General features: G+C 39.6%; 1 protein-coding gene across 3 annotated transcripts in view; it reads right to left on the bottom strand.

Annotated features, from left to right (window-relative positions):
• The window catches only part of TMEM131 (transmembrane protein 131), a 178125-nt gene that overhangs the window by 38044 nt on the left and 118313 nt on the right, over window positions 1–21768 (bottom strand). For 2 of the 3 annotated variants that reach the window (XM_019716511.3, XM_019716512.3), the window contains exons 12-26: window positions 20608–20716; window positions 17782–17890; window positions 16684–16837; window positions 16426–16596; window positions 15293–15403; window positions 15069–15203; window positions 12576–12680; window positions 11177–11263; window positions 8187–8339; window positions 8014–8089; window positions 7718–7835; window positions 4867–5005; window positions 4660–4769; window positions 4133–4199; window positions 319–470 (exon numbers count right to left, since the gene is read on the bottom strand). In XM_019716511.3, coding sequence (XP_019572070.3) covers window positions 319–470; window positions 4133–4199; window positions 4660–4769; window positions 4867–5005; window positions 7718–7835; window positions 8014–8089; window positions 8187–8339; window positions 11177–11263; window positions 12576–12680; window positions 15069–15203; window positions 15293–15403; window positions 16426–16596; window positions 16684–16837; window positions 17782–17890; window positions 20608–20716 — 1796 coding nt within the window. The remainder of the gene's footprint in view (window positions 1–318; window positions 471–4132; window positions 4200–4659; window positions 4770–4866; window positions 5006–7717; window positions 7836–8013; window positions 8090–8186; window positions 8340–11176; window positions 11264–12575; window positions 12681–15068; window positions 15204–15292; window positions 15404–16425; window positions 16597–16683; window positions 16838–17781; window positions 17891–20607; window positions 20717–21768) is intronic. The other variant, XM_074332565.2, reaches the window with a different exon arrangement.

Genomic DNA, 21768 nt, shown 5'->3' with positions numbered 1-21768 from the left:
TACCGTTGTTTTATAAACCACCATGTAGAAATTCATACACTAAATTTAAGAACGAGACTACACTGAGCATTTAAAAAACATATACACTGAGAAGAGCAAGAGTTGTCCATTTTTTGAGTCATATGGCATAGTAAGACACTATTCAGGTTTTTAGCTGTAGACATAACCACAATGGCACGTTCCATCAGGCATGGCGTGTGCACACGTGTGTTCTGGACAAAGTAAAAAAGTATGAGGAGCAAACTCATACTGAAAGAAACCGGGTCAGAACCTCTAAGTGAGCACTACACATCACCCCACGGAAATCGCGGGCCGTACCTGATTATGATTAGGGAAGAAACAGTTCTGTTGTACATCGGAGTAAACTTGACTCTGACAGACTTCTTTTCTCCAGGTTTTAGAATTAGGTTTACGATTAAATGTCGAGAGAGGCCCTCTGTGACTCCTGCTGAACTCTGCAGTGGGTGAGCCTTGGATCATCGGGGAAACAAACGGGAGTCATGACTACAGCCCCTGGACAAATGTCTTTTCCTGTACCCCACCCACAGTCCTGTATTACTAGTTTCTTTAATTAAGTATGTCAACAGTCTTCTCTCTCATGATTTGGACATCGGTTAGCTGATAAGCAGAGCTGGGCAACCAGTGGTGGTGACACTTCATATTCTGCATTGTTCCCCAGGACACTGAAGGGGACAGGGTCCAACGTCTTCATGTTTTACTAGGCATTTGTTTTTATATAATTTTGAAATATAACACATACAGAAAAGGACACAAACCTAACACAAATAGCTCAGTGTTTTAACATATAACAAACAGCTGTGCACCCAGCACTCAGCCCCTGGAGCCCACAGATGTGTCCCTGCTACCGTCACTGCTTTCCTGCTCCTTCCTCTGCAGGGTGTCAGCTGACGGGTCTTAGGCTCCATTTTTTAAATTTTTTTATTTATAGTGTTTTCTAGTTATTTGGATTTCTAGAAAAGTTTGAGCTTATTATGTTGGCATTTTATGGCTGGAAAAAGCAAAATACAAAAAGATTCCAAGAGAAGGGCACAAGGCTGGAATATATGCCTGTCTAAATTTCAGTCTAGTGTTCTATTATTTGGCAGAAAAAACACAACACTAAAAATTACATTCTCATACAAGACTGACTTAAAGATAGACTTATAAAAACTATTTCATAAAGGTTTGGATAACATACCTTATAGATTAAAATACATAGCTATGGGGAAGAACAAAACTATTTCAAGAACTGTTAAACATCTGGCTTGACAGGCTAACTAGTGCTACCTAATCAGCAGTGACCATCTGACATGACGGTATGGACCAGGGCTCCGGGATCTGAGAACTGGGCCTGCATTTGGCCCTGCCACTTACTACAGGTATGGACTTGGGCAAGTCACTTCCTGAGCTGTTTTCCCACCGACAGAATGAGGGAAACACTTCTCTCAGTAACTGCTCAGGCTGGCTGCTATGATCATTGCACGAATTAAAAATGTGAATACGCCTGGCACATAATACTGACACATACTAGATGCTCATGAAATTTTGTGAAGTGTTCTTCATTACAGCCCCGAAATACTGCAAACCTTCCCACTGCCTTTCTTTCTTGGCCTAGTTAGTCACAGATGGACTCACTAGGCAACATTCATTGAGGCTTCCTATATGCCAAGGAACAAATCTAAGAGCTTTCGCAGAGTTTGTTTAATCTGTTCAACAACTCTGTAAAATACACATTATCAACTCCACAATATGAGAGAGGAAGCTGAAATTAAGGAAGGTTTATTTACTTGACCAAGGTGACAAAGCTGGTAGGTACAAAACTGTGATTATTCTAGGAGCCCGACATCCCTCGTTTCAAGTGGGAAGAAGCACAGCTTCTGCAGGCAGGAAGGCATCCTGCTGTGCGTGACCACTGTGACTGGCGTCCAGCAAGAGCCACAGCAAGGAAAGGAAGAGAGCGATCACTCCTCGTTTCACTTAAAGTAACTCAGATGATGGAGGATGAACTGGATTCCTACTCTCATTCATTCAACACCTTTCATGTTATTAATATGGGAAGGAAATAAGATAAATAGAAGATAAGCCCTCAAGGAGCTTACACCAAGATTTGGGAAACAAGGTATCTTACATCAAAAACAAAACCAAAAACCAGGTCAACATGGATGTAAAGGAAGAGTCAGGGAGAGTGAAGACAGCCTCTTAGTGAAGGCTTCCCAGGCAGCAGGGGACATGAACAGGAGGTGAGGGATGGATGAGGACGTGGCTGGGCAGAAGGCAGCACCATGAGACCAGGAGACCTGGGTCAGCGTGCAGGTGGCTTTGGCTCTAAATGCTCATTTCCTGACTGACACACGCCCTGCCCCACACACTAGGGCCTTCTAAAACGAGTGCTCAGTGGCTGTCCAGCCTGCGTGATAGGACAGGAGTGCTCTGTTCCCAGAACAAACAGTGTATGTATACATTTATTAATTCAAGAACAGCCCCTGAGTAAAAACCAAGCATGCCACTATGCTAAGTATGGACATAGCCAGCCATGGGTCTGGCATTCATGGGGCTTACAGTTTTATTAGAAAGCATCCAAAATAAAAACTTAAATGAACAAGTTCAATATTTTGAGGCTTAATAAAAGTAAATGATATATTACCGTGTTTCCCCGAAAATAAGACTAGCCGGACCAACAGCTATAATGTGTCTTTTGGAGCAAAAATTAATGTAAGACCCGGTCTTATATTATATTATACAAGACCCGATCTTATATTATAGTAAACTAAGACTGGGACTTACATTAATTTTTGCTCCAAAAGATGCATTAGAGTTGACTATCTGGCTAGGTCTTATTTTCGGGAAACACGGTAGTATATTTCTCATTGTCCTGATGTGTAACCTGTATTGTGGACAGGAAGCCACTGTTAGGCCAGAATATGGAGACACAATGATTTCTTACAGGCAAAGGTGTCAGACAAGGGTGGATTTTGTCTTCCTAATGTTTAATCTGTATGCAGAACACACATATGAAAAACTGGGTTAGACTCAGAGGAAGGAGAAGTGAAAACGGGTGGAAGAAATATCAATAACCGACACCAATTCACTGGCAGAAAGTTGCAAGGATCTGAGGTAACTTCTGGTGAAAGGGGAGAAAGAAAGGGCCAAAGCAGGGCTGCATGTGAACCTCAAGAGGACAAGAATGATGATTAGAGAAGAAACACACGGCTTTATCAGGCAAAGAAGATACTGCAATTGTTAAAGATTTTACTGGTTCTGTCACCGATTCCATCAGATGCAGCCAAGAAGTCACGTGGAGGCCGAGACTGGGAAGGGCAGCAATGGAAGAACTAGCAAAGGTCACCAAGAGCACAGATGTGTCATTAGGACCAAGGCTGAGACCAGCCACCCCCTCGTGCTCCCAATTCCTCTGCACGGAATTTCGTGAAAGCTGGACAGTGCAGAGGCTGAGAGGAATAAAATGATTCATTTGAAATTCGCACTGGGGGAGAGCTCTGCGGACCCCCTGGACCCCCAGAAAGACGCACCAGTGGGTCAGAGCAAACAAACTAAGCCTGGAACACCACTGGAGGCAAAGGGACAAGATGAAGCTGTCCTACTTCGGACACATCGTGACAAGGCCAGGTTCTCCGGGAAAGACAAGAATGCTGGGAAAATGGGAGGCAGAGGGGAGACGAAGGCCAAACGTGAGATGGACTAACTCCATAAAAGAAGCCAGAGGCTGAGACTCCAAGAGCTGAGCGGGGCTGTTGGGGACAGGACACTGTGGATGTCACTCATTCGTGGGGTCACCAGGAGTCATAGCACGTAGCACACACACATCTGATTTACATAGTCTCTGAGTGCTGGCAGCTGTTATTATACAGTCATGGGCTGAATTTTAATGCCTACAAATAGGAACGTCATACCCAGCATGCCTCATGTCGACCTAAGTCCCACCCACTCCGCCTGGGTTGTTGCCTCTAGAACCAATACTGGACTGCTCTGACTTCTGCAGGAACTTGCCTGTCAGCCAAATTTAAGGGCAGCTAATAGTTTTCCTTCACACAAGCCCCAATCATATACAGAATTATATCTTGATCATATACAGAGTTACTTCTGTGGAATAGTATGAAGCTCACATACTTACACTGTTTCTGAAGACTTGGAATTCTAGTGTTTTTAAATCCATCTTGGCCACTTTACTCAAGTTAAACCTAAAATAAAAACAGACATGTGCTTCTCCGTGAGCAGCATCATAAAATCAAAGGGGTTACAGAGTCATTATCAAGTCTGTGCTTTGTTTGCAAATTATCTTTTGGAACATTTGAGATTATTATCAAATTAGTAGCCTTCAAAAAATTAACGGCCATAGCTCAGAGTTAAGATTTTGTTCACTTTTCAAAACTGAAATATCTGATAGGTCCCACTTGCTTTCTCTTTATAATTTTGTAGGAAGAAGTTCTATGTTACGTTTTCTGTCTTAAATTGAAAGCTTTTCTAGATGTTTTACATAATATCAATCTCTCTTCCCAGAACCACCTCTCAACTTTCATTCCAGATCTAGGATTTCTTTAAGCCAAATCGACTGCATATGATCTGCAAGAGTCTTAAGTATGTAAAATAATAATTCAAATCTAATGTAGGAATGTTTTGATTACCTAAAGCAATGCTTACCTTGACAGTAACTTATCAACGAAGACTGAAGGGTTGGAATATAAAGCCAGAGGAATAAATTGAACATAAACAGGAACATCTGCAGGATTTTCTAAAGTAATCTCCTCTTCCTTAAACAGGAAACGAAAGATTTCCACAGTTAAAAGCAGTAGACATTCACAATCGTGCTAGGCGTTTCCAAAACCCTACGTCACTTTGCATACTCACTGAGGAGCAGTTTGTGTTCGTGAGTGGGAACTTCAAGTGCCGGGGAGAGCTAAGTATGGAAGGCCAGGAGAGCTCGGCGCTGACTTTCGACAGTATGTTTTTTTGAAGGTCTGTATTTACTTCAAATAAAGCGCTCAATCTAGAAAAAACAATTGGTTAAGTCACTATATCAAAATGAAATATTTGAGTTTCCTGAAAACAAGAAGTTCTAGTAGGTTTGCGTACTTGAGAAAGTTTATTCTGTCCTGAATAAACATAGGTTTATTTGTTCTAATATTGTACTGTGCTTTTAATAGACATGTATGAAGATATCGCTAGTCTGTCACAAAACAATGCCAAAATATGTATCACTGATCACCTGTATTGTTTTCACACTGAATATGTAAAGAAAAAGGCATGCATACACAGATATGATATTTTGGGGACCCAAAGGACCTTGCATGCCTAGTGGAAAGATCTAGGTGCTGAGAACATTTTCAGGAGAACTAATGAGAAGGCCCTGCATTGCTTGGCATATGGCTTTCCTCCCTTGAGATAAAAACAAAACAAAGTCCTGATATGCAATGAAGATGTCAGCTGAGGAGGTAACACGTGAGAAGACTAGGGCAAATATATGTAAAGTTCACTGCACTATTCGGGACCTTTGTTGAGTATTTTCCTACTTACGAGTGTTAATAAACTGGCTGTTTAGAACTCAGAACACAGTCTCTAAGGAAACGATACTATAAAGGGGTCTCAGGTCCCTGGGCCCAAACACTGAAGTCTATTTTAACCCCCAAGATTACTGCATACGTTAACTGCTAGGAGTACAGGTTTTATGAGACGAGTAACAGAAATTCTCTCAGTAACACACTGACAAGGCAGCTAGGGTAGGAGCAGCAAGAATGCCCCATTCACTGCATAGTGGGGACCAGGGGGCCTGGGGCAGACAGATGCTGGGTGCACAGAGACAGTGCTTTTGGTGTGGGTGGTGAGGAAGGCCCTGGCAGCTGGACTGAGGGCAGCATTACAAGTGACATTTCTAATTGGACGTTAACATTTGGAGACTGCCTACACATTATAATGCCCACCATGGAAATGAAGGGGACCGAGGAGTGCTTTCATTACTGTTCCCTTAGTGACTTCATTACAGAAAGTCTCTCTGCACTTACTTCAAACATTTTAAAGAAAAAATTTCACTCTCTTTGCCTTATGAAAAGTTTTCAGAGCAGACAGTTCAGAAAAACAGAACCCCTCAGATTTAACTGTTAATAGTTTGAAAATTTTATAATATATAAAGTGCAGAATCTTGATGATATTGACAAATACATTTCTGATGGGCCAGCTGAGAAGAGTGGTTCTCATCAGCTGTCACATCATCATCACTCTGCTCAAATTCTCTCCTAAAGTACACGACAAGATCACATCTCTATACTGGCTCCTCTTCAGTCCAAGCGCAGCAGGCTTTCTACTTTCAAGATGTAGATGCCTGATCACTGCACTGTACACCTGAAGCTGAAGTTGAACAATAATGAATGTCAACTATAATTTTATATCTATCTATCTATCTATCTATCTATCTATCTATCTATCTGCACACACACACACACACACACACACACACATATAGTTACAAGAAGCGGAGTACAGCATTAGGAATAAGACAGTGGAAATGTAATAGCTGTGTGTGATGTCAGAGGGATAGTGGATGGGGGGAGGGGTGTTGTCACTGTGTGAGGGATATAAATGATAAATGTCTAACTATTACATTGTTTTGTGCACCTGAAACTAATTTAAAAAAAAAAGGAAAAAAAAGAGGATTACATGAGTTAATATTAACGATTAAAAAAAAAAAAAGAACATGGCTGAGTCCATCTAAAAGGCCCCACGCCCCCTAAGCTCAGCTCTGGGGGAGGGAAGAGCTGGCTGCAAATATACACTCGGCCTCCTACGTGGGATTAAACCTTGAACAGCTTCCTTGGCTTTAACAGAGGCCAGTGGTGGGTAAAAACTTTCTTTCTTATACAAATGGCTGTGTCTATGGTGAACACTCTTTATCATCCTACATATAGACAACTTCAAATAGTTTCTTTGATTTTTAAGGAAGTACCTGGGGTATGAAGAAAAGAAAATGGTAGCGTGTATATTTCTGAGCAATATACAATTAAAATGGCAATTCAAGATGCCTCCTGAAGAATTTTCTGAAGATTAGGCATATTTTCTTAGCTATAGAGAAGTGAAGTAGGCTCACGTAAGAATAACATTTTGAGGGGGCAGCCAGATGGCTCAGTTGGTTAGAGCATGAGCTCTTCACAAGGCTGCCGGTTCAATTCCCGCATGGGATGGTGGGCTGCGCCCCCTGCAACTAGGATTGAAAATGGCGACTAGACTTGGAGCTGAGCTACGCCTTCCACAGCTACCATGTTTCCCCAAAAATAAGATCTAGCTGGACAACCAGCTCTAATGTGTCTTTTGGAGCAAAAATTAATATAAGACCCAGTATTATATTATATGATATATTATATTAGACCTGGTATTATATTATATTATACCCAGTATTATATTATATTATATTATATTATATTATATTATATTATATTATATTATATTAGACCCAATTTTATATTAGAGTGAAATAAAACCTGGTCTTATATTAATTTTTGCTCCAAAAGATGCATTAGAGCTGATTGTCTGGCTAGGTCTTATTTTCAGGGAAACATGGTAGATTGAAGGACAATGACTTGACTTGGAGCTGATGCGTCCTGGAAAAACACACTGTTCCCCAATAAAAAATTTTGAAAAAAAAAGAACACTTAGGGAGTACCATTGTACTTGTAAAAACAGCTAAAATACTTAAAGTGAAACATCTCACCTATGACCTGAGTTTTCCTTTATTCCCATCCATCCTTTGAAGAGGCTTTGATGCAGATCCCAGTCGGCATCCCACGTCTCTTCCTGCATGGCCACCCCCAGTGGCACTTTGGGTTCAGCTAAAACACAGAACGTAAGTTACGACATACCCATCCTACATCATATCCACTCACCCATTTTCCTACAAATGATTTCTACAGCCCGAGAGCTAGGGATGGACTTTAAAAGTGGTACCTGTTCATTAAAGAATATTTTGGGGGAATGAAGGGCATGAGAAAGAACAGCAAGGTCACTTACATTTGGACAGAAAAGGCAAGCCAACATAGCAGTGATCCCCACACTGCAGTCCAGGGTCAAAATAAATGTTTGCAATCTATGAAAAGGCACAGGAGAACCATGAGTACCAAGTCCATAGAAGGTCAAATAACAAACACTCATAGATTGCAATTCTCAAACAGGACACTTCTAACCTTTGATTTTTTCCCTGGCTCCAAGTCTTCCTTATTGCTCCGTAATCGTTTGTAGTAAAACCGCACATCTTCTGACAAAGATCGTATCTGCTGTATCTTTACCTTCTGTGAGAAGGAGTTCATAATATTTAAACTTTGATGAACTATCTTCCCCTGAAGAAAACACACAAACAAACTAATGTGCATATGGTTGGGTTTTGTTAAGAACACACACTTAAAAGCAGACAGACATGTTTCTAGGAAACTACAGGTCAAAGGACATTTAAATTTTCCATCAGTTGATAATCTCTAAATTTGCAATCAGAGCTCCTATACTCTGGGGGTGCCAAAAAAATGTACACAAGTGGACCCTTTGGTCAATGTTGATTGATCAAGTAGTAGTTTGCCATAATCAGAAGTGTCTAGCCCCAGATGGTCACCACTTTGAGCACCTCTTGTAATTGCAGAAGTCAAACGTGACTTGTATTCATCTTTTGTTATCAGTATATATTAAGTATTACAATTTTAATAGTTTTCCTTTCTTAAAATGTGTATACATTTTTTGGCACCCTCTGTATATATATAGATCTCTTTGTTGTTGTTTTTATCGCCTGTTACAGAAAAATTAGCAGGACAAAGCTCTGCAATTTGTGAAAATGAATTAAAGTGAAAACGTTCACATTTTATGTTGCAATATTGAGTATGCCAACAAAGGTACACACAGAGACAGCATTGAATAAAGGAAATGTCACTGATGGTTTGCTCAGCAAAGTTTGTTTATACCAGGGGCAGGGTACCCTACAAGTATCCAGATTCAGGATGAAATAAGTGAATTCCAAAGTAAAAGACCAAAAAAACCAGACCTCTTTTCCTCAGAAGAAAGTATTTTCTTTATAAAAGAAAGATAGCACTTGTGCCAAAGAGACCTCTTTTAAAAGTATAGGTTATCAAATATCTTATTAAAACAGCATACAGATTAAACCATTAAATCATCAATAACTGCTCTTATCAGCTGCATGTGGCTCCCTATGACAGGGTAGTAGATTTTCAGTAAAAAGTCATGTGATTTAAAAAGTCCTTAGTAAGAATCCTGCTATAACCTTTTACTTTCTTTTGCCTGAATACAGAAGTTTATGTTCTTATAACCTGAGCATACCCACTGGTATTAGAAGACACAGAAGTTAAGAGAATGCATAGGAAAGTCAAACGATGGTGAGGTGAAGACTAACACTCAGCACTGGCAGTCGAGCCAGAGGAAACCCCAGTAGACAGACATCAGAAGGCAGGTGTGCAGCTGTGATGGGAGGAACACAAGAGCGGGAAGCAGACGGCCTGCGCCCAGCACGGCCTCTACCCAGCTGTGTCCGCAGAAGTCACCTAGTCTTCATGTACTTGTAATAACTACTCTTCTCGTGTGCGTGTCTTGTCTTTCAGGGATATGGAGGGGGTCAAAAGAGGTAACAGATATTCAAGTTAATTTTACAACAGTATTCAAATACTAAGTATTAAATGGAGAGTTATTTAAAATGTTTATTCTTAAGTATTGTTTTTATCAGTTAGCTCTAGTATTCTCCATCTGATAAAAGACTTCACAGAATTTGGTCACTGTTGTGGACTGAAAGTTTGTGTCCCCCCAGAATTTCTATGTGGAATCTTAGCCCCTGATGTGATGGTGTTAGGGGGTGAGGCCTTTGGAGGTGATTACGTCATGAGGGTGGGGCCTCAGGAAGGGGACTGGTGCGCTTAGAAGGAGCCAGACCAGAGCTTGCCCCCTGCTCTGCTCCTCATGCTAAGTGATGATACAATGAGAAGACAGCATTTGTAAAACCTGGCAGGGGGCCTGCACCACGGATCTGCCAGCACCTTGATCTTAGACTTCCCAGCCTCCAGAACCATGAGATATGAATGTTTGTTGTGTAAGCCGCCCAGCCTATGGCCCTTTGTTAGAGCAGCCCGACCAACATGGTTACCAAGTTAATTTGTAACCGCAGCACATGTCTGGTCCTGTGAGCCACCTGAAGAGATCTGAAAGTTTATCTGCAGTCTTTCAAAACCAGCACCTTCTTTTCATACAGATGCTCTCTCATTTACTGCAGGATTTACACAGTGATTAAGGAGACCACTGACTGAAAGGCAACTGAAAGAACGAGGTCCTTTTCGGTAAAGAACAAAGTCGAGTCCCACATGCCAGTACCAAGTGGGATGACAAGACAAAGATTTAATTAAGACCCAACCTTCAATGTGCAGAACCTGCTAACTCACAATTTATATTTTTAAGGAGCTAACTTTTGAATTTAGGTTTTACTGCATATAATGTTACGATCTCGCAAGGTACTGTCTCTCCTAACCTGCCATGTCTCCTGCCACAGGGTGACACTCCCGTGTGTCCCTGCGTGTCTTCAACTGACCGCATCGCCTTCCCCAGGAGGCAGTGGCTGTCTCCTGGTTTCTGAGTTTCTTTTCTCCCTGCTCTCCAGGCCCCACTCTAAGTCACATTTTCGTTTCCTCTAGCGACATGCCTACCCACACCTGCTTCTGTTAGTATGACCCTCATACTAATTTTTCTCCTGAAACTTCCCTCCATTCTTGCCAAACTGGGCCACTCACCCAAAGCCATCGCAGACTTGACTGCTGTGTCTGTCAGGTTGTCCCCTGGGCCTGAAATGCAGCTGTCCCTCAGAAGACCTTCTGAGCCCACTCACAGGACACCTTCATCAACTGGATGTGTATTTCCCTCACAGCACTTTGTGTTTACCCATCTCAGGGCCATTCCTACACCCTGCATCACATCTCTGAATCATGGGCCCATTTCCCGTTCCAGATAGAAAGCTCTCTGAGAAAAGGGAGCATTTCTTATTCCTCTTTTTATCTCCTAAAAAACCGGGTGCAATGTCTTACCTTAAAATAAGAGATCAATAAAGAATAACTGACTTTTCTGTTGAATTGGAGGAACACGGGGGAAAGGCAGAGACAAAACTAGCATGGAAAAGTCTGTAAGTTAACTGTCTTACCGGAAAGGACGGAGGAAGGACCACGTGCTTTGGGAAGCACGTCAGCGAGCCCACTGCGATCACAGCCTTCACAGGAATCGTCAGGACCTGCGGGGTGAGCAGACGGACCACAAAGGAGGGCGTGTTAGGGACAGACTGATCTGGACCGTTACTGTGTTACCTGGGCATTAAAACCTCATCTTGGGACTTGTATGAGCAATAACCAACTCTTAAGCAATATTAAAGTCACCCAGGGAACTGTTTGGCCTGTCCAATGCACTCCACAAAACACATTTCCATGTACTTACTTCTTATCGATTCATTGAAAACATGGTAAACAAGAGCAAAGACTGGGAAAGGAATAAAGAATACATTTTTTTCATAATTTTGTAGATTATTAGATTTTAAAAAGTATAATTGTACTCCTAAAACAATGTATGAAAAATCCAGCTTTTATAGTAATACATGCTCTCTCTTTATTGTATATAGCAGTAAATTAATATCAACCTAATTTAGAGAAATGAATGGAACATTCTAGATTTTGAATCTTAACTCACACTCATTTGTAACTCACAAAGATGTTTCTCTAAGTATTTTTTCCTAATTCTTATTTTCATCAATACTAACAAAAACTTGTCTTTGCTATAAAATACATTTATTTCTATCATGAGTGAAAACTTTTTTGGAATTAATTTGATATACTCCCGACAAGTCATTTATTAATAAACGACCGAGTCTGTTTATTCTGAATTGGTTTTCTTTCATGTAGGGGGTTATGTGTGCTGAGAACAGGCTGGAGAACAAGGGTAGCAACCTGTTGAAGTCAGCAGTTCACAACTTTCCAATGAGCTTTTGCATATTAAATTGAATATTTAGGTTGGGCAGACAAACATTCATTTAAAATCTCACTGGTTGCTACATCTCAAACCCACAGGAGTCCTCAAAGAGCTCCACCATCTTCATTTTGTGCCTTGACTGAGGACGAATCATGTAAATACACTTGCTGAGAACTCAAATTAAGATGTGACTTCCTGATGTTTCTGCCTTTCCCGTCCTTTCCAGAAACGTTACCCAGGAGAGTATTTATGACTGCAGGAAGAATCAGGGGGCTCTCCCTCAGGGATTCCAGCCGGGGGCTGTGCAATACTCTAACCACTGCTAAGCAGCTTTCTAACAGAACAATTCGAAATGTGCCAAAGGCATTTTTTTTTGAAGTTGCTTTTAGTCAAGGGGTTTGGGTTTTATAGGCTAATGAACACCAATATTCAGTAAAATATTCTCAAAAGCTCAGTTTTTAAGGTATAAAACAGGTAAACTGTAACTTTATAAGTAAACAGTTTTCTGTTTCTATAAAAACAAAAAAGAACTGAATTATTCAGAAAAATACCATTGACATGAGTCTCCCCCATACAGTTCTTACCTCATAGTCTGTTGTGATCTGTATGGCTCCATCATGAATCCCTTCCAGTTTTTTTGCAGTCAGTTTGACTCTGAACACAGCAAAATAGCCTGACGCCAGTATGACCTGTGTGCAGCAGAAATGACATCCTTCATTAGCCCTGCAAGGTGAAGTTCCCACTCAAATGGAGAAGGCTGTGCCGATGGACTAATTCCGAAGCCTAACGCACACCAGCACAGCTCAGAGGTACCGGATTGTCATGCACAAACGCCTCTCAAAACCAGGTCCCTGAGGAACATCAGATCCCAGCTCCCAGGTGGGGCAGGGCACGGTCCTCAGGCAGCACCCTTGTAGCTGCATGGATGAAGAGGGTGAGGGTGGAGCAGAGGGACGCGGCCTCCCACCAACTCTTCAACCACATCAGGGCACAAGTACACACAAAGCTGGCTCTGCTTCAAGTTCTGAATTTAAGTTTCTGGTTAATAAACATGTCTTCAGAGCAACTGAAATGGGGTGGTATGAAAACATCCCATGGGAGGGTTAAGCAGTACCAATTTGAAAGAAGAATAGGGTCTTTGTTTTCTCAACCTATTTGTTGATGTTTCTGGCACTTATTCTAGTCAATCATAAAATTACCAAAACACCCACAAAATTCATTTTGTGTTTTGTACTTTAGATATTAGTTGTATTTTATCTAGAATTCACGTTTACAGCAAAATAACAAAAACTGATATATCAAACATACCCACTTTCCCCTTTTTAGAAGCACTGGTGTTGGTTTGGTACAACTGTAATGTTTTCATCATGCTTCTGTAACTACCCAGCTCAGAACACCGGTCTGAGGAGCACAGAGTTGTTGGCAATGTGTGTTTCATATGAACAGACACTAATTTAGTTGATAGGTATGGCTTTTTAGAAAACAGTTGAAAGTTTCAGCATTATAAACTAAAAAATCACTTTGTGGAGTTGCTATTTTGAAGTTGGCAACTCACTACAACTTCCTATTTTAAGTAAGTGTTTGTAACAGTGATCTCTGTCTGCCCCTTGTTTTATATTTATAGTTTTACACTAAAATGAATTCCAAAACCCTAAACTGTCAAACAGGCTTTATGTTGTTGAATGGCTCTCAAATTTAAAGAGTATGTGTTAACACATGCTACTTACTGCTAGGAAATGATCCAGATTTCTTAAATTATTAATTTATAATGTCTTATTAGGAAACAGTATAATGCAACCATCTGAGATTAGACAAACATACAAACATTTAATCTAACTTCATTGTTAAAAAACACATTAATGACTGGCCTCGTTATCTTTTTTCAGCATTTCATCTGTATTAAAAATAAAATTTTAGCTGGAATGACAAATATTACGTCTCATGAGCATATTCTTTTTGTTTTAAAAGGAGGCTTTATTTCTGAATCAAATTTAAAACATTATAAATTATTAAAATGTAAACCCCATAAATCTGCCACTATTCAAATATCCAATTATGCAATTAGAATCCATTATTTAGTACTGTTTCCTACTTTTTCATAAATCATTTTCCAAGTTTCTATACATAATCACATTTATAATTTTGTTATTTTTTTCAATATTCAACCATAGAATCAGGATTTCCTTTATGCACTTGGCTGTTTCCCGTTATGGAATCCTTAATAATGCTTTTACAAACATCTTCATTCTCAGTTTTTGGTCCTTTAAGTTACTCCCACGGAAAGAACCCTGAGGAGTGGTGTACAAGCATACTGCCAAACTGCCCTCCAAACACACTGCTGTGAGGCTCATCCAGCATGCACTGTTGAAAGCAGTTTTTATAACTGGTGACATTCTGTGGAAGCGTCATCTGTGGTCCATCAGTGCATCAGGACATCTGCTCTTCCTTCTTTGAGACAAAGAAGTCCCATCCCAACCTACAGACGAGGTACGTCATACCCCTCATAGGGGTTCTGAGTCTGTCTTGAGCAAGCTCCCTCCTCAGCACTGCTGAGACTAGGCTCACTTTCTCTGGTTTTGGGCTTTTACAACCAGCTGTGCATTTGTAAGACAGAAAAAAGTCCCGGGGTGGGATCAGCAATGCTCGCCTCTCTGAGACTCCTCACCAGTGCAGAGAACTGCCGGGAAGTATTACAGCAGAGCTACACACACTTTCTACCACATGCAGGCCTAGCACTTCTGCCCGGCAAGTTCAATGGACATGGGTTAGTCTGGGACCTATGGGAATTTCTCCTGTCACGACACTTGTGTTAAAAAAAGACAACTGAAATTTTGCTTGTTACAGAATTTTTGATGACAGGGTAGAACTTAACTCCTTTGCATTTCAAGTGCCCTCATCATCATCATAATGAGAGGGGTTCAAGTACATAACCCACAAGGTCCTTTCAGTACCACATACCCGATGCTATTGTGATTCCTATAAAAATATGACCAGAAGTATGCAAGATGGGAACAGTCTTATCTGTGCTTTAGACGTACATCTGAAGTTTAAAGAAAATAATAAGAAAGTTTACTTACTGATGAGTGGTCTGGCAAAGAGGATTTTTCTAACTCTGGAAGGCTTGAAATTATTGTGGTTCTATTGCCTCTTTCAGTAGCTACGAGTTCTATTGATAAGCCATCTCCTATGATGTGCCAACTTTTTATAGCCAACTTAAAAAAGAGAAAGATATAAGTGATCACTGTAGCACAGCATAAAATCCTTAAATGTGATTTAGAATAAAAACAGGTTTTTTTTTTACCTCAATTGGATTGCTGTTTATAATTGCAAATAAAATATTACTTGCTTCTGTAGCACTCAGTACACCAAAATCTATGAAACGTTCCTCTATTTTGGGGGGTAATACAAAGTACTGGAAAGATATAAAAGAACTAGATTAAATATAAAGTCATACTATAAAAGAGAATGTTACCAAGAGAAAGTGACTATATTAAGATAAAGTTTCTATATTTTATGTAAATATGCACACATACACACATATATAAAATATAATTAAGAACTTTGTACAATGAAAATATTTTCAGTAATCAAAATGAAAATAGTCGTGGTCTCTACTGAACAGCTGTGTCCTCTGAAGGCACATAAAGAAGCAGGAAGCTGAAGTACTGGGAGGGGGTAAGTGGAGGGAGCCCTAGAGGATTAGGCAAAAAGACCTTGGTCTCAGTAAACAACATGCATTCATGAAAACATCGTTTCAGCAAAATAAATGAAGGAGCAGAGTAATACTGAAGGCCCCTCCAGCCCTAAAATTCTTTTTGGAGAACTGCATTTCTATGTTCGCATTATCTTTTTATCTTTCATATCAGTTTTACTTCTTACCTAAATTTCCTTCACTGACTACTCTCAGGACACTTTGGATTTTTTCCCTGGCTTATTTTCTGCACCGAAAGACCTTTATTCTTCCGTTCTGCGCCATGATTAGATTACCATTCCACCTGTGTACCTTTACCACCTTTCTTTTCTTCACCCTGATACTTCCTGGTTTTGGAAGTCTCTTCCTTATATAATTCCCTCTTCAACCTCCTTGTATTGTTCTTTTCCTGCTCATTCGTTTTTTCCCCCCATTTTGTTCATTTTTAGCTTCCCCATGATTGTAACAGATTAACAGCAAAATCAAGAGAAAGCAGAATGTGGAGAAGATCTAAGTGGAGACTGTAACTAGAGGATTCAAGTGTATGGCCAGGGGAGACGGCTGCTGGGAAGGGTGAAATCCAGTTATCTGTAAAGTACTGAGTAGGGAGGAATGAAATCTACTTGTAAACACAGAAAACAGCAAAATGCAAGGGTGCCTGCTGATGACGACTGCCTACTGATACCTGAAAACACAGAAGATGGGTAGGGAGTTTAAATTCTAAAGGTAGGTGACATACTTACATCTAAAAAGCCTGTATATACCCGCACAGGCAAATGAAATTTAGAAGCATTGGTAATAAGTAAGATGTTGTTATCTACGTGCATGGATGATGTGGATGGCATAAAAAACAGGGTAAAAATGTATCCTGATTCATTTGGAAGAATTAAGACTGGTTTGCTGAAGTTGTGAACCTAGGGAATGATGGGAGAGAAAAAAACATGTCAGCATCATCTAGTTAGCAGATCAGTACAGTTAAAAGTATAAGGATCCACACATACTTTAAACATTGTTTTGGCTTCTTCTGGTAGCAACACATCATGAATGAGGATCCCAAAACTGAAAGTGTTAGTAAGGTAAATTGGCCTTTCCACAGGGTCGGCAGGACTGTCTCGGATGTGAAATAATGTTGCAGCGTGATCAAATCCCAAATAACTATGTAAAAACAAAACAAAAACATAAACAAAATAAATCATTTTTATTTCCATGTGTTAATTGGAAATCGTAGTTCTTTTGTTGTGAATAATTTATGTTTAGCATAAATAACTATTATTAGAGAATTAGAACTATAAATATTTTAGTGATTGAACACATGATTTAAAACAAAATTTAGCTTGCAAAATATTGAAATGTAATATAAAGAACTATTTTCTATGGAATTATACATAATAAAAAATTAAAACCAAAAATGTGTTAACAGAAAAAGTTTTAAGCTACTTTAAAAAGAATCATGTTTATTACTCAATTCCAACCAGCTTTGTTAAATTGAGCCCCCACACCAAGTTGGATATTAAACTATTATTATTTATAGTATAATTAGAAAATGAGCTGCATCTATTAGTGCCCATTTATAAAAAGTTGTAATTCTACAACAGTATATACAAGTTTATAAAGGAATACTGTGCTCGCTTCGGCAGCACATATACAAGTTTATAAAGGAATACAAATGATTTTGTTTCAAGTGACAATATACTTTATTATTTATTTTATTGATAGTTCTTTATTTTTAATTTAAACTTTTTATTAAATTAATTGGGGTGACAGACCATATACTTTAATAACAAACCACAACCACTTTCATGTTACAAAAGGAATTAGAGAGGAATGGTTCAAATGATTTAAATATTATTTGAAAATAAATTCATTATTCTATCATATCATCGAATCATTAAGAATTCACGGCAAGTTCAACTTATATCATCCCATTTACCTTTTTCTTCTAAGAAAGTAAAAAATAAACAAAATATAGAGATTTTTGTCCTTTACAGTTGAAGTTGTTCTTTTCAACAATACTGCCATGGAATTTATGTGAATTTGGCTACTACTTTTGCTAAAGTCAATTAGCAGGAAAACAGAATTTATTTTAAAGAGAAACTCACCCATCCAACACTTCTGCTTGATATGGTATTTCAAGCTTAGAATAACTCTTTTCTTTTGCTTTCACAGTGATTTTGCCAGAAAACTGAGATGGTTTTTTTGCCTTTGATGCTGAAAGGAAGCATACACGTAAAAAAATATGTCACCTGTTGTTACCAAAGAGGTTACACAGAGAAGTGTGAGAATGACTATGTGGACTGATAAAATCTTAAAAAGAAAGCTGAGCTTTCAAACTGACAGACAGAATAGTTTTACATTTTAAATCAAATATCACATTTTTCATATAAAAAGGAAAAATGTTTTAAATTTCCTGTAATGAGACAAACAAGTGAGGAATTAGCAAGTGAACACAATTCAGGAGGAAAAACTGTATTTGAGCTACGTCTCTAAGTGATGGCTTTGCTCATATTAGCAGGGCTTAACTGCAGCACTACTGACATTTTAGGCCAGATGAAACCTTTGCGGTGGGGTGGCTGGCCAGTGCACTGTGGGATGTTTAGCAGTGTCTTGGGCCTCTGCTTGCTAGATATCAGTAGTACCGCCAGCTGTGACAATCAAAAATTTCTGCAGACTCTGCCAAATGTCCCTGGGAACGAAACTGGCCCTTATTGAGAACTGCAGGTTTTCAACTTCACTGAGAAAGAAATAATGCTCCTTATACGGCCAGAGTTGTGCTATAAATACCCACCAAGTAGGGCATGAGCTCTGACTTCTTGTGTTAGCCACCCTAACTCAGTGGAAGAGGAGATGCCCCTGCTTGCCACCATAGTGTCCTCACAGATGAAGGCAGCGGTTCCACATAATTCCCTCTGGGATTACAGAAGTGGATTTAGTTGGATCCCATCTGGAGACCCACTGGCTGTTCCTTTCAAAGCAAATAAAGAAGCTGTTTGTTTTCATCCCCTTTAAAGTACTTCAGGAGCATTTCTACTTAGGAGAATTGACACGTGAGTTCTGCAAATGGATGTTACCCAGCTTTAGCACAAAAAACAAAAAAAATGGCATGACATCTAGTATGTGGCTACGTACAGACGGTGACTTCAGATTTTGAAAACCCCCATTAAGCTTCATTTCTTTCTGCTTGCTGCATAGCCATTTTTCAATGCTTTTACTTTTTCGCTGTTTATTCTGATGCAAAGTTGATCACAAGGGCCATAATTTACATATTTCATGGTATCTTATTAATGATAGTTTAGTAAATGAAGTTTTCAAAAACCTCAAGAAAATTCAGTTAAAAATCACAACGAATAGTGACTTGATGAGAAAGATGCTTGCTTGGTTAAGTGAACACTGAAGTGTTAATATAGATGGTGCATTCTGGTAACAGGTCCCATTGATTTTCACAGCAACTTCAGTGGTATTGTGTGTGGGGATCTGGGGTGGTGGTAGGGTGAGGTGAGGGGTTCTCCCTTGATAAAAACAACCACTTTTAAGGAACGTAGCACTTGCTTAAAAGATGCTTTCCCTTTGTCTCTGTATTTAATTTTGCATAATTTCTTGAAAATACTTCTTTTAGAATCTCTGATCTCAGAAGAACCTACATTACTGCCATTCATTCATCTCCAGAATGAACATTCAGTGGGTTCAGTCCCGAAGTGAGAAGGGAAGAGCGGGGGGCCTGGAAAGACACGGCCGGGGCGCATTGCCATTCCCTGGGCTTACTGGGAGGGTGGGCCCCAAGTGTTCTCAGGGCTCAGGACTTCCTACTGGCCCCTCTGTTCCTTGGTAGGACAAGGAGTGTACCTGTTGATGCGGAGACTGACGCTGGAGGCCATGACTGCGGTATCTTAGCAACACAGAAGACAATTTATCACAGACTTGGAAATAAGTGCAGCATCAAAACCTTCAATAATATCAGCTCTTGACAGCTGGATTATGACAGCATGTCACATATTTCATCTGGATTTGCTCCGGGTGTGCTCTGAGCTGATGGGATGAAGACTGAAGCCGGGGCCCAGCCCCTGAGAAGCCCGTCTGAGCCGTAAGCACTGGTGCTCTCTTTCAGACACAGTGTAGAGTGTCCCAGTGTTCTGCTACCTGCAGGTCACTCAGTGATCAAATACTGTCATCTACTGAGGAGTTGAGCCTTAAAACATGGACTGAGAGAAGAGGTGGCTCTGTCATGAAGCCAGAGTGCAAGCTGCATGGACCCTGATGACAAAAGCCCCATCTGGAGTTTCCGTTCTCATTAAATTTAGTTACATATACAGTTCAGCAACTATTAAACCACTATTTGAAAAATTTTGTGACAGCAAATACAATAAATATTGCAGTAAAGTGAGCAAAAATTAATAAAAACATACTAGGTATTAAAATATGTTAAAGTCTGGAATAACATTCCAAGTATCAAAATATGTAGTATAATATTTACCTAATTTGACAATTCTATCATAAAGGCTATTATTTTAGCTTAGGCAGGACCATCTGCCTTGCTTATAAAAGACAATGTATGAAAATGTTACAGACAATACTTTATTCCTGCTCTCAAATTCGGACATGCTTCCGAAATTCAAATATATTATCACCCAATTACAAAAATGAATGACTTCATAATGAAATGCATAACTGGAATGTATGTGGAAGAGCCCAGATTACAAAAATTTAATTCTAATCCAGTGTATTTGCCAATACTAATTTAGGTTTATGAAGTTATATTTTCTTTCATGAAACAATCAAGAGTTTGTGATGGTTTACAAGAAAAACCAACCTAAGCTGTGTAAAATCTGATTGTAAAATGGTCTGGATTTCTATACTAAGATGTTGACTTAGTTGCTTTGTAGTTTATCAAAATAAGCCACTATATTAGAGAGAAAAAGGTGAATACTTACCATCAAAACTAATACTTGCAACTTTGGTATATTTACTTTCTGAAGCTTTTAAGGTAGTTGGTTTAAAGTGTACCGTTATAGCGTCATTTTGTGGTGTTGGTCGAATACTCTGCAAAGAGAAAAAAATACGTAGCACTTTTTTAACCTTCTTGCCTTGATGGTCAGATATATCCGAATGAATATCCAAAATTTTTATACATAACTATAATGTCACTTACATACAAAGCAGCTCAAATTGTTGTTATCAAATGCATAAAATAGTGAAAATATCAACTTTTTGGGTTTTTGTGGATTTCTGACACATTTTGAAAAAAATCCTGAAATCAATTAACGCAGCGTAAGAGTTAGTCTAGTGATTCAGTTATATTACACTGGAACGTGTACTGGAAAAGGCAGGTGGAATCAAAATTTGGAAAGTTTAACTTTATGTGGTCCCTTTAAATGAAATAGGCCAAACTAATAAAACTTCCAATTAATTTCATTAGAATCTCTTTTATGAAATAAAATGACCAGAAGAAAAATGTATGATAGATAAGCGAGCATAAAAATCTGAAGACAAACCAATACAGTGGGTGTCAGTATATCAAACAGAAAAAGAGGCATTTATTTCCCAAATGGCTGCCTAATTCCCATGTAAGAGGAGGAGACATGACAATGGTACGGTAGGGTCCCTCTTACTGAAATCCCACTACTAAGGGTGACACCTGGCTCTATGCAGATGAAAGCGACCAGGAACTTGGGAGCCACAGCCGACCGTGCTGCAGGTCCCTTCTGACGGGCCCTCTCTATGCAGGGCACGGTGCGAGTGGGCCCACCCATCACGCTCCCAGCTGTGGCACGAGCAGTGAGGCCACCGTAGGTCTGCAACTGGAAGAGGTCAGAACTCTTTAAACTTAATATACACGGTAGTCCCATTAAAGAACAAACCTAAAGTAACCAAAAACAAAACAAACAAACAACAAACCGTAAAAGCTTACACTCTTCCAGCAAATTTAAAAAGTAAATACATTTTTGAGTGCGGTAATTTCTTAGTCGATGATCCTCACGGACATGAAACGTTTTTCATTGGAAGGACCTTTAAAGCCCCCCCCCCCCCCCCAGCGCCTGCACCCCTGCTCACGGGGGAGAAGGACCCCGTAGCACTGAGTGACATTTCCGCAG

Source organism: Rhinolophus sinicus, chromosome 2 (assembly GCF_057876585.1).
Source record: "Rhinolophus sinicus isolate RSI-liver-muscle chromosome 2, RSI-T2T, whole genome shotgun sequence".
Lineage (NCBI taxonomy): Eukaryota > Metazoa > Chordata > Mammalia > Chiroptera > Rhinolophidae > Rhinolophus > Rhinolophus sinicus.
Note: the sequence above shows the minus strand (reverse complement) of the source record. Positions and strands in the feature narration are given on the sequence as shown.